The sequence below is a fragment of the Meles meles genome, chromosome 18 (genome assembly GCF_922984935.1).
Source record: "Meles meles chromosome 18, mMelMel3.1 paternal haplotype, whole genome shotgun sequence".
NCBI classification, from domain to species: Eukaryota; Metazoa; Chordata; class Mammalia; order Carnivora; family Mustelidae; genus Meles; species Meles meles.
The window spans coordinates 53143262-53155666 of record NC_060083.1 but is presented as its reverse complement, the minus strand read 5'-3'; the positions used below and the strand labels follow the sequence as shown (position 1 = coordinate 53155666).

Below are 12405 nucleotides of genomic sequence, written 5' to 3'. Positions count from 1 at the left end.
GAATTTATATTCCAATAGCTGGCTCTCTCAGGGTCAAGGAAAGTCTTAACATTTAAAATCCCTCTTGGATTTTTTAAAATTCCAGTTGCCTTTCTTCCTGTAGGAACAATTGTTATAATAGAGATATCTTAGTGATTTTTTTTTCCCTTATGCGGACTACACCTATCAAGGAAAACGTGTGCATTCCCTGTGTTGATGATGCATTCAGGTGTCTGGGCAAAGAGGTGACTTTGCTCTGCTTTATTAGGGTGACTCTTTCTCTTAAACTGGTGATTGACCCAATATTTGTCTCCTGGTCGTGTAGATGAATATGGACATGGGTATCCCCCCTTCTTTTTCCTGAAGTCTTCCTTTTGGTCACGGCAACAAAAAGCTGATCATGTGGTCCTTGAAGATGAAATTGACTCTGAGCCTTCATCTAATGACTCCTTTGAACCAGTGTCTCCAGAATTCCATGGAAAAGAAGCTATCAGGTATGCAGATGGAGAGCAAGCCAAAGACTGAGAAGCTAACAGCCTCTGAGGCCAGCACAGTTCTCTTTTGTGCCCTAAGGACAGCTTCCACCTAACCCCCTCCACACTACCTTCATCATTTCCCACTTCAAGTTTAGAGAAAAATTCCTTTAACCTGTTTTATCTCATATCATAGATATTTACATTAAATGCAAACTTAGATTTCACCAAACAAAGATAATCCAAAGAAAACATTGCCTTGATTCTCAATCTTTTATCTGCTGTCTTTCTTCTCCGTCCTTGGGTTCTCTCATTTCTTTACGTGTTCTCATTTATTCACACTTTGCCCCTCCTCCTTTATCACACTCCCTACTTTTTTCTTGCAGTTTTTTTTCTCTTTCTTCTATTGATTGACAAGAGTAGGGGAGAGGAAGGGAGAAAGAATCTGGAGACAGACACAAAGGGAATTAAGGAAGGTGTGCCTTAGAGTGTCATGCACATCCTGGTTTCCAGATGTATGTTTGGTTTAAGGCAGGCAACTTTTCTTTCCATATAAGAAAATAGGAAGAAAGCCCTCAAGATCCCAGACTTTTCACATCTTCCTCGCCCATCAGTGATTCCCCACCAGCCCTCTGTGAATGGTCTCAGATTACCCTAGCCTACAGAGCTTCTAAAGCCTGTAGGCTTTTGCCTGTTCCATATTTTATTTTAGCCTGTTCCTCTATCCTTACATTTGTCCTGTGACATAAGCTAGGTTTTACTTTCAGTGGAACAGCTGAGAGGGAGCAAAGAAATGACTTTATTTAATGTTTCTGTGTTTCTTTTGTATTTCTTCTATCTCTTTAGCATCTCACCCAACCATAAGTGCTATGGAGTGATAGTAAATGGAATTAAAATAGAGTAAAGAATCTAATCAAACAATCCAATATGAATGGAGTCTGAATCCTTTGATGAATAGTAGATGGCAATATAAGAAACATAAATTTGATTTAGTTTATGGATTACATATCTACCTGATAGAATAAAACCAATAAAATGCCTAGGATTCCAGATCTATAATAGCACCAGGCGAATGTTAATTCTGTCCCTTTCTATTATCATAATCAACATAATCTAACTGGTACCATTTTATGTTTATTGAATATTTATCATATACCAAGCACTATGCATGGAAGATGAAAAATTTCACTCATCCTTCAACACAACCCTAAAACACTCAAAAGTTCCAGGTTCAAAAGCTGAAACTTACCTGGGATAAGTACATCAGTTAAGGTAATAGCTACTAAATGGTATAGATAGTATAAGCTCAATTAGGTAAGACCACAAAACCCATGCTATCACTGTTATCATCTTTGCATCTCTTCCTTACGCACCCTTGTACCTCTTAACCGACTTCTGGAGACCTTGACTCAAGATAACCCAAGATACCTCCAACCTGAGCCAGTAGTTCATGTTGATCCTTTCAGTGTTGGATGCCATGTTACCTGTTGGTCTAGCTTCTTTGGCTTTGCAATTTAGAGAAGATCCTTGTCCTCAATACTAATGCCAGGCTATACCTTAATCTTTGGAATCAGAAGATCTGATGATGTTAATGTGCAGCCAGGACTGGGAAGTAGTATTCTAGCTGATTCTCTCACACAACCATGGCTTCATGAGAGTGAAATCCCAGATCTTCCTATGCCCTGAGGATAAGATTTATTCAATCCTCTCAACCAAACCTAGAATTACAAACTGAATAAAACTGCCATACCTTGAAATATCGTTTTGTTTTTTTTTTCAGAATCAGAAATGTTACAAAAGAATATAAAGGAAAGCCTGATAAAATAGAAGCTTTGAAAGGTAAGGGGGAAAAAAAAGAAGATTTAGAAAAAAAAAGATTTAGTTATTATATTGATACGGATTTATGATTTTAATTCTATATTTTTTGCTCTTGGTGAGCAGTTACTGGTGGTATTTCAGATTTGAAATGAGTTATTTGAGCCACATGGTAAAATTTACCTTCTAACACATGCTTTGACAGCATAAAAGTTAGGAAAAAATGATTATGTTTTAGAATTTGATGTACTTGAAAGATGTGTAATAGTGAGGTAGTCTAGGGATTTTGGGGGGTGGGTTGGTTTCTACAAATTCAAATTTTTCTTCTGTCATTTCAAAGCTGTTGTAGATATTGCATATTTTTCTTTTGTGCAAAAAGAGAAATTTATCACAAAGGATTTTTTGGTTTGTTGGTTTAGTTTGTTTTGGTTGTTACCATTAATCTGTTATTTAGTTCATAAATATTAACATGCATCCTACCATATACCAGGCAATGTCAATGAACCTGGGAGTATTAGATAGGTAACCTGCTGAGAAACCACATAATTTCAAAATTTCAAAACAGGATAGATATAAACTGATAAAAGCACATTTTATTTTTATTTTGAATTTCACAACCCATTGCATTCATATTTAGAGAACAAGGCCATTCAAGGATATAAAAAGGCAGTCCATTAGCTCCATAATACAGTTTTATTTGTGATTTTGTTTTCCTTCCTGTCTCCCTTCCTTTCTCCCACCTTTTTCCCCTTTCTTTTTCTTCCTAGATTTGGTATTTGACATATGTGAAGGCCAAATCACTGCAATACTTGGTCATAGTGGAGCTGGAAAATCAACATTGTTAAATATTCTTAGTGGGCTATCTGTTCCCACCAAAGGTAAGACTTTATTTTCCCAAAATCAGGTCAACATATAAATCAGCTGTTAATATAAAGTCCTTCTGATTATCAATTACAAACACAGACAACAAGGGAAAAGTGGAAGTTAACTTATAGTATTCATCTATAGAGGTATGTAATATTTAATTGGTATGTATGAAATTTGAGTTGTTTATGAGAACCATTGTCATGGTCATTGGTTACTATTTGACATTTGAACTTGTACCTGTTAGCTTTTGCTCCATAACAAGTATCCCCCAAATTAACTGACTTAATATAAAAAATATTTGACTGTTTCTCATGATTCTGTGAGCTGACTGGCAGTGTTTCTCTCTGGACGTCATTGGCTGGTGCTGAATGTTTTGGTGTGTCCTCACTCACTTTAGTTAGGACTGCTGCTCCTCTCTGCTTACATGGACTTTCATCTTCTGAGAATCTGGTTGGGATTCTTCACCCAGGGGTCCATGATCCCAGAAGCAAAGAGAAGTTTCATCCCAGTACAGAGGCAACTTCACAGCCTCTGCTTGCGTCCCATTTGCTAGGATTCTGTTTGTTACATAGCCAAGCCTAGATGGAAGGTGTGGGTAAATCAGTGACATCTTGATGGGAAAAGCTACAGATGGGACATATTTTTCTTCCCAGTATACCACACAACTGTAACAGACGCTCATAATGCCTGAATTGTAAAAACCTTGAAAAGAAAATCATGTGTCTAAGCTGTAATTAATAAATTACAATTTATGTAATTTATTACAGTGATTCTCCATCTAGAAAGATCTTCTTGTAAGTGTTTATTCCGATTCTGGTTAGTTAGCATACAGTGCAGTATGAGTTCCGGATGCACACTTTAGTGACTCAGCACTTCATACAACATCCAGGGCTCATCACAAGCACCCTCCTTAAACCCCATCACCTATTTCCCCCATCCCCCCAGACTCCTCCCCTCTGTTAACCATCAGTGTATCCTCTATAGTTAAGAGTCTGTCTAGAAAGATCTTAATTCAAGCATTACCCTAATACTAACTTTCAACTTTTGTTATAGGTTCAGTCACCATTTATAACAATAAACTTTCAGAAATGAGTGACCTAGAGAATATCATCAAGCTCACTGGAATTTGTCCACAGTCCAATGTGCAGTTTGACTTCCTCACTGTGAAAGAAAATCTCAGGCTCTTTGCTAAAATAAAAGGCATTCAGTCGCATGAAGTGGACAAAGAGGTACTAAATAGTTAGAACTAATGCACTGGTTAAAATGAGATTGTTGACTCTACTTGCATGGAAATCTTTAAGCTTTCATTAAATTATATTTGTGCACATCATGTCTAAAGGTTGGGCCAAAAAAAAAATCTAATTTAGATAACAGCTAATGTTTATGTATGATTTGTAATGTGTCAAGCATTATCCTTAATTTCAAATATAATAATTGACTTACTCCTTATAACAACTCTAGGAAATAGGTACTATTATCATCCCCATATCACACATGTGAAAACTGAAGTTCAAAAGCAACTTCCTTGCCCAAGATTACACAGCTAGTTGAAGTGGTGTGGTTTCCAAATCCAGCCAGGCTTTTAATCGTTACACTTTACAGCCTTGTATTTACAAATTTAAAAGGAAAGGGAAGGGGTTGGGGGGAGGGAGAAGAAGGAAGTGGGAAGGAAAGGAAAAAGAAAGGGAAAGGAAAGGGTGCTAGGGTGGCTCAGTCAGTTAAGCCTCTGCCTTTGGCTCAGGGTTCTGGGATGGAGCTATGCCTCGGGCTCCCTTCTTGGTGGAAAGCATGATTCTCCCTGTCCTGCTCCCACTGCTGTGTGCTTTCTCTCTCTCTCTCTCTCTCTCTCTGTGTGTGTCTCTCTCTCTGTCAGATAAGTAAATAAAATCTTAAAAAAAAAAAAGAAAAGAAATCTTGGTTTGTGACATAAGTGTTGTCATTTGGCTAGATACAAAGAGTCTTGCTGGAATTGGAGATGAAAAATATTCAAGATGTCCTGGCTCAAAACTTAAGTGGTGGGCAGAAAAGAAAACTCAGCTTTGCAACTGCCATTTTAGGAGATCCTCAGGTAAGTCAGACTAAATTTCAAGACATATTCAAATGTTTAAAAATGAAACTTTCAGTAGAAGTTCAAATCTTTTATTTGCAAAGGACATCTGTGATAAAATAGTTGTGATAGAGCATTAAATATAATAACCAGGTCCTAACTATAATATCCTTTTAAACATATAAGCAATACGGTTTCTGCATGTTTTCTGGAAGAACTGCCCTTTCCTGGAAATGCCCTTTATATACATCCGTCCTCGGTAGGTTTTCCTATTGGATGAACCAACTGCTGGATTGGATCCCTTTTCAAGGCACAAGGTTTGGAACCTCCTGAAGGAGCGGAAAGCAGACCGTGTGATCCTCTTCAGTACCCAGTTCATGGATGAGGCTGACATCCTGGCTGGTAACTGTGGACTTCCCCCTAAGCGTCCTGATGAGGTCTTTAGGAGACTGGATTGGTTTTCTGAGCAGCTGTATTTAATAATATCTATTATTATATATAATATATATTACTATATATATTATATTATCTATCTATTAATAATAATATCTAGGGGCGCCTGGGTGGCTCAGTGGGTTAAAGCCTCTGCCTTTGGCTCAGGTCATGATCCCAGGGTCCTGGGATTGAGCCCCGCATCGGGCTCTCTGCTCAGCAGGGATACTGCTTCCCTCTCTGTCTCTGCCTGCCTCTCTGCCTACTTGTGATCTCTCTCTGTCAAATAAATAAATAAAATAAAAATAATAATTGTAATAATAATGTGGTCATCTAGCCTTACCTGGCAATCTGGACCACTGGTAATGATGTGAACTGGGCAGAAAGAGTCATTCCCAACCCTTTCCATGTGTCTCCCCAAATTTGTATCATTTGATTACACAGGGACATGATCTGCCAGCAAAGTCAATTCTTGTGAAGTGATAATCTGTATTCTACTACATTAATCCTCTGATGCAAATTAAGGTGAATCAACTTGAAATATTCAAATGATCTTGGTGTTTGGTCGATTAAAATAAATAATGTAGTGGTAGTCTATATTAGAAGACATTTTCGCATAACCTCCCTGGCTGGATGGATGGCAGAACAATAGCCTGAAATACACAAATAAGATTAAAGGGTACCTGTTCTGATGAGTCTTTATTAAGCCCTGGATTTAAAGATGCAGAAGCTCCTGAATTCCAGTTGGATCATAATTACCTGTCTTTTTCTTGGGAAAGAATGGGCAACTTCCTAACAAACTTTCTTCTTTGCTTTTTCCGTTTCAGATAGGAAAGTGTTTCTCTCCAAAGGGAAGCTGAAGTGTGCAGGTTCTTCTCTGTTCCTCAAGAAGAAGTGGGGCATTGGATATCACTTAAGGTAGGACCATGTCAGGAGGCTGGGAAAATGAGAAATGAGCATGATGCTTGCCCCAGCACATGACAGCACACAAGAAACTGTTGATTTATTGCACAGAGATGTTTATATATCCATATGTGGAGATACCTGTGTACATATATGGAATTGCTGTGTGCATATGAGAGACACTGCTGGGAAGATGTTAGAGATTGAAACTATAAGATAACTTGGGGTGTCTGCCTGGGTGGCTCAGGCGGTTGAGGTCCATCTCTTGATTTCCACTCAGGTCATGATCTCAGGGCTGTGAGAGCATGGATCCTACTTATGATTCTCCCTCCCTTTCCCTCTTCCCCTCCAGCCGTCCCTCACCCCCCAAACACACATACATGTACTCTCTCTCACAAAGAAAAGAAAGAAAGAAAGGAAGGAAGAAAGAAAAGAAAACAAGAAAATATAAGATAACTTAACAAAAAAAATTGAGATAAATGTGGTAGAAAATATATCTACAACACATTGCTTGTTAAGGAAGGCTTGTATTAAGGGAAATTTCACAACTGACACATTGTTTCATACACTCCTTCTTTCTCTCCCCCATCCATTAACATCATTTTTTAAGTAGGCTCCTTGCTTCTCCTCCTCCTCCCAGCTTCCTCTTCTTTCCATCCTCATTTTATTTTTATCATTATTTTGAATAGTAGGGTATTCTAGCTGTTAATTGACCCACTCAGAGATAAGACACTTAACATTATTTTATTTAAATCCTTTGTCTTTTGAGATAGAAACTCTTGTTACTTTTACTCTACAGATAAACATTTGGTCTCCCTAGGTTCATAAATGATAGAGCCAGAAATGGAGACTAGATATTTTTAACTTTGAAGACTAATATTCATACCCATATTTTAAATTGACTTTTGATTTGTTCATGAATTGGTCAGTTTATCTAAAGTACAGCTCTGATTTAGACCATCGATATACCTTAAAAAGAAAAAAAAATACATGGCAACAACAAAACAAAGCAAACAAAAAAACTTCAATGGTTCCATTTTACTTACTGGAATCCAAATTTTGTAGTCATGAGATGTTGCTGTGGCCCACCCCATCATGATTTCCTTATTATTTGCCTTCAGCCAATTCAGTATCCTTTAGTCAAAAATAAAATGTTCATTGTTCATTGCACATGTCCTACCATGACCTACATTTCCCCTTGTTTGAGGTTATTTACTGAGCTTTTCAGTTTTCTTGGACCCATTACCACTTCTTCAAGTCCTAAAGCATTATTTTGAATGCCATCTCGTGTAGTCTTTATTAATCTTCCAGCTCTGTGTATTATTCCAGTATTTCATTTCCTAAGCTAATTGTTTGAATTGCTTCTTAGAAATTAATTAAACTTTCCCCAAAACTGTCTTCTCACTTATGAAGTGGGAATAACAATTCCTAGTTGCAGGTAAAGGTTATAGAAAAGTAAATGACATGGTGCCTAGCACATTAGCATGGCAACAGGATGTGTCCTCAAAATAAAGAAACATTCCTCAGGATCTCTGCCCAATTCACAAGTCTCTTCATGGGGTCCTGGACAATACTTTGTGTAATTGCCTTCTTTCTTCTTCTAAATCAGGGTCAGCCAACTATGATCCATGGGCCAAATCCAGCTCACTTCCTGTTGTTGTAAATAATGTTTGATTGGAACACAGCCATACCCATGTGTTTAGATGTTGCTTGCATATGATGGCGGCTTCCATGTGGCAACAGCAGTGTTGAATAACTTCAGTAGAGATCTACTGGCCTGCAAAGCCAGTAGATCTCTACTGAAAAATAAAATAATAAAAAATTAAAAAAAATAAAAATAAAAAAATATTTACAACATAGTCATTTTCAGAGAAAGTTGGCTGACCTCCATTTCCAAGCCATATACTCTTCGAGAGAGGATACATGAACTGCTCATGCCATTGTCTTTAGTGCCCCACACAAACTCTTCTAAGTGACCAAGAAGTATTTCTTAAATTGTCCTTATTGCAGGGGGCAGCAACATCGTGGAGAACAACTGTGATTTTTTTGGTTTTTGCTTTATTCCCTCAGTGGGTTTCACAGCTTCTAAAAATAGCACGTATGCTTAGATGTTCTTAACACTTGCGTAAATAGTGTAATTTCAATATGAGCATTTGATCAAATAAATAGGCATTTTTAAAGGACGTGCTAAGTGCAAACATCACTATTATTCAGTTCTTAGGACAACCTTAGGTGTTAATTTTTGCTAATGAGAAAACTACCCAGATAGGTTAAGTAACATATTTCAAATGGTAAAACCAAAGTTAGAAGCCAAGCCACTACTAATATATTGTCCATTGCATAACTTATAAACTTGATTAATACATTTTTATTTGTTCTCCTACACTGGGGAGTTATCCATGGTATTTTTAAGTGGATAGACTGGTTTTCTCTATAATATTCTTTCTTAGTCAAAGTTCTGAGGTTAGCATACAAAGAAAGCAAAATTAGTGATCTCAACAACCCATACCCATATTTATCCACAATTAATTTCTATCTATAACCCATTTCCTTCACAGCACTTATTACTATTGTTTATCATTTCTTTTTTATTTTTTTTCTCCCTGTCTCCCTGCTAGACAGTAAACTCCATAAGAATAGGGCAATGCTTTCTTATTCACCATTGTACCCTCATCCTAGCATTTAGGGATATTTTTATCACAGACTAATAACTTAATAAATCTGTATGAAAGAGTAAATTGAATAACTGAATCTGCTTTATGTCTTTGCCTGTCAAAAACCCCTTCTTCTTGCCCAATACAATAATCCTATTAAGCCAACTTAAACTCCTTTGAAAAATTCCATTTTATGTAGTCTTGTTTGTGTCCTTGGTATCTGTACTCTGCCACTGTTCTTCCTTTAAGGACTCAAGTGGTTATCAACCTTATCTGGGCATTAGAACCTGAATACCTGACCAATAGTTCTGATTAGCTCCCTCTGTTATCTCCCATTACATTGATATGATCTGATTTTTTTTATCCTCTCTTTTCATGTTTAAATATCTTATCTCTTGCATTAGATTTTGAACCTAGTAATTTTTGTCATGCCACTGGAGACTATGTCAAATAACATAGATTCTTTTGTTTTTTTTTCAAACACCAGTTTGCAGTTGAATGAAATGCATGTTCAGGAAAATATAACATCACTTATTAAACAACACATTCCTGATGCCAAATTATCAGCAGAAAGTGAAGGAAAACTTGTCTACACATTGCCCTTAGAAAGAACAAACAGATTTCCAGGTAATGTACAAGAACACCATGAAATGAGATACATAAATAATATTCATAGTAATAATGATAATTCTTATATATTGAGAGCTCACAATGTGTTCAGCTATTTGAAACATGATGCAAAGAATAATACAGTAACTGATTTTATCTACAGTGGGAAATACTATATTCTAATAGTCGCATTACAATGTCTGGGTATTTTAGGGAGTATTTTAGTCTTTCATTCCCTTTGTAGTACATAGCAAAATATTCTAGTGTTCATAACTGTGAATGAATACAAATGGTTGAAAACCTCTAGCTTAACCATTACAAACGGCTCTGTGATTCTTCTCTTCATAAGACTTTTGTGATGACGTTGGGGTTTTTAGGCCAATGCATAAAAGTTTTTTTATGACTTTTTTTTTGTGTGTGTGTGACAGCTATTTTGAATTCTTTGTCAGGCAGATCATATATCTTCATGTCATGAGGGTCTATTTCTGGAGGTTTACCTTATTTCCTTTTTGGGAACATCTTTCACTTTTTCATTTTCCTTGACACTCTGTATTGATGCCTAGGCACTAGATAAAGCAGACAGCTCTTCCAGTCTTCAGAGACTGGCTTTCTGCAGGAGAAGACTTTAGCAATTGGCCTTGTCAGAGATTCTGAATGCCCCCATCAACTCTTTTGAAACAGGAAGCTGTGGTTTTGGTCAGGCCCCTCTGTGGAGAATCAAGGGAGTGAGTTATAGCATTATGTAAACTAGAGTATTCAAGATAATGTGCTATTGGCAGAGTGATCAGCACAAAGATAGAACAGACCCGAGAACCCAGAAATAAACCTACACAGATATGCCTCACTGATTTTTGACAAAGGGGGGAAAGCAATTCAATAGATGAAGGATAACCTTTCCAACAAATGGAGTAAGTAGATCCACAGGCATAAAAATAAATCTTTACCTAAATCTCCCACCTCATATAGAAATTAACTTAATGTAAATCATGGACTTACATGTAAAATGTAAAGCCACAATTTTTTTAAATGAATAAGAGAAAATCTGCAGGTTCTACTATGAGACAGAGTTCTTAGACTGGATACCAAATTCACAGTTTATAAAAGGAAAAAAATTATAAGTTTTCCTCCATGAAAATTTAAAAATTGTTTTGTGAAAGATCCTGTTAAGGAGATGATAGAATGAGCTATAGACTGGGAGAAAGTATTCACAAAGTATATATCTCACAAAAGACTGGTATCTGAACACATAGAGAACTCCAAAAACTCAACTGTAAAAAACAGACAACCCAACTGGAAAATGGGCAAAAGATAAGAACAGACAGTTCACTGAAGATGTGCAGGTGGCAGAGACACACATGAAAAGGTGTGCAGTATCATATGTCATTAGGGAACTGCAAATTAAAACTACTACAAGATTGCATTACATACTTAGCAGAATGGCTAAAAAAAATTTTTTTTTACACAGTGATCATATCCAATGCTGCCTAAGATGTGGACAAAATGAATCACTCCTACCTTGATGATGGGAGTAGAAAATGGCACAGCCACTCTGGGAAAAGCTTGCCATTCCTTTGAAAAACTAAACCTGCAAGTCCCATATAGCCAAATCATTTCACTACTGGATATTTGTCCTAGAGAGATGAAAATATATTCACAAAAAAACTGGTACCTGAATGTTTGTAGCAGCTTTATTTGGAGTAGACAACAGCTGAAAGGACCCAGATGCCCTTTAACAAGTAAATGGTTAAATTGTGGTGCATTCATGACATGTACTGTAATAAAAGGAATAAAATAATAAAAAATGTAATGTAATAAAAAGGAACAGGCTACTGACTGCCATATGCAACAACCTTGAGGAATAGTCAGGGAACGATTCTCAGTGGAAATAGCCAATTCTAAAAGATTATATACTGTAGGGCCCAATTTATATAACATTCTTGAAATAACAGAATTCTAGAAATGGAGGGCAGATTAATAGCAGTCGTTGGTTGGGAGAAGATGGGATCAGGAGTGATGGGTATGATGTCTATAGAGTAGCATGATCTTTGTGGTGATGGAAATATTCTGTATCTTGATTGTATTAACATCAGTAGCATGCTTGTGATATCCTACAGCGGCTTTTTAAGATATTACCATCAGGGGAAACTGAGTGAAGTGTACAGATCTCTCTATTATTTTTTATAACCACATGTGAATCTAAAATTATCTCAAGGGACACCTGGATGGTAGTTGGGTAAGCGTCCAACTCTTGCTTTCGGCTCAGGTCATGATCTCAAGGTCAAGACCCATGTTGGGCTCTGGGCTGGATGCTTGGGATTCTCTCGCTCTCTCCCTCTGTCCTTCCCCCTGCTTGCAGTCTCTCTCTCTCTTTCTAAAAATAAAATAAAATAATCTCCAAAAAAAGTTTAATTAAAAAAGAAAGAAAAAGTTGACTTATGATGTATGTTATTCAGAAGATTTACTCCCTGGTCATGGGGCACAAGGAGGGCTGCGTTGGGTGGTTGAAGCAATTAGCCAGGCCATAAGTGTGGTTAACAGACACATAAATTACCCCACAAAGTCATTCAAATGTCTATTTTATGGCGACAGCACAAGTATTCTTTAGAGCCATAGGGAAAATGTTAAT

At 36.9% G+C, this 12405-nt stretch overlaps 1 protein-coding gene across 2 annotated transcripts in view; it reads left to right on the top strand.

Moving 5' to 3' along the window:
- The window catches only part of LOC123929371 (ABC-type organic anion transporter ABCA8-like), a 65997-nt gene that overhangs the window by 20128 nt on the left and 33464 nt on the right, over positions 1-12405 (top strand). For both annotated transcript variants that reach the window (XM_045984944.1, XM_045984943.1), the window contains 8 exons: positions 305-473; positions 2233-2291; positions 3035-3145; positions 4188-4363; positions 5083-5202; positions 5445-5583; positions 6441-6531; positions 9658-9797. In XM_045984944.1, coding sequence (XP_045840900.1) covers positions 305-473; positions 2233-2291; positions 3035-3145; positions 4188-4363; positions 5083-5202; positions 5445-5583; positions 6441-6531; positions 9658-9797 — 1005 coding nt within the window. The remainder of the gene's footprint in view (positions 1-304; positions 474-2232; positions 2292-3034; positions 3146-4187; positions 4364-5082; positions 5203-5444; positions 5584-6440; positions 6532-9657; positions 9798-12405) is intronic.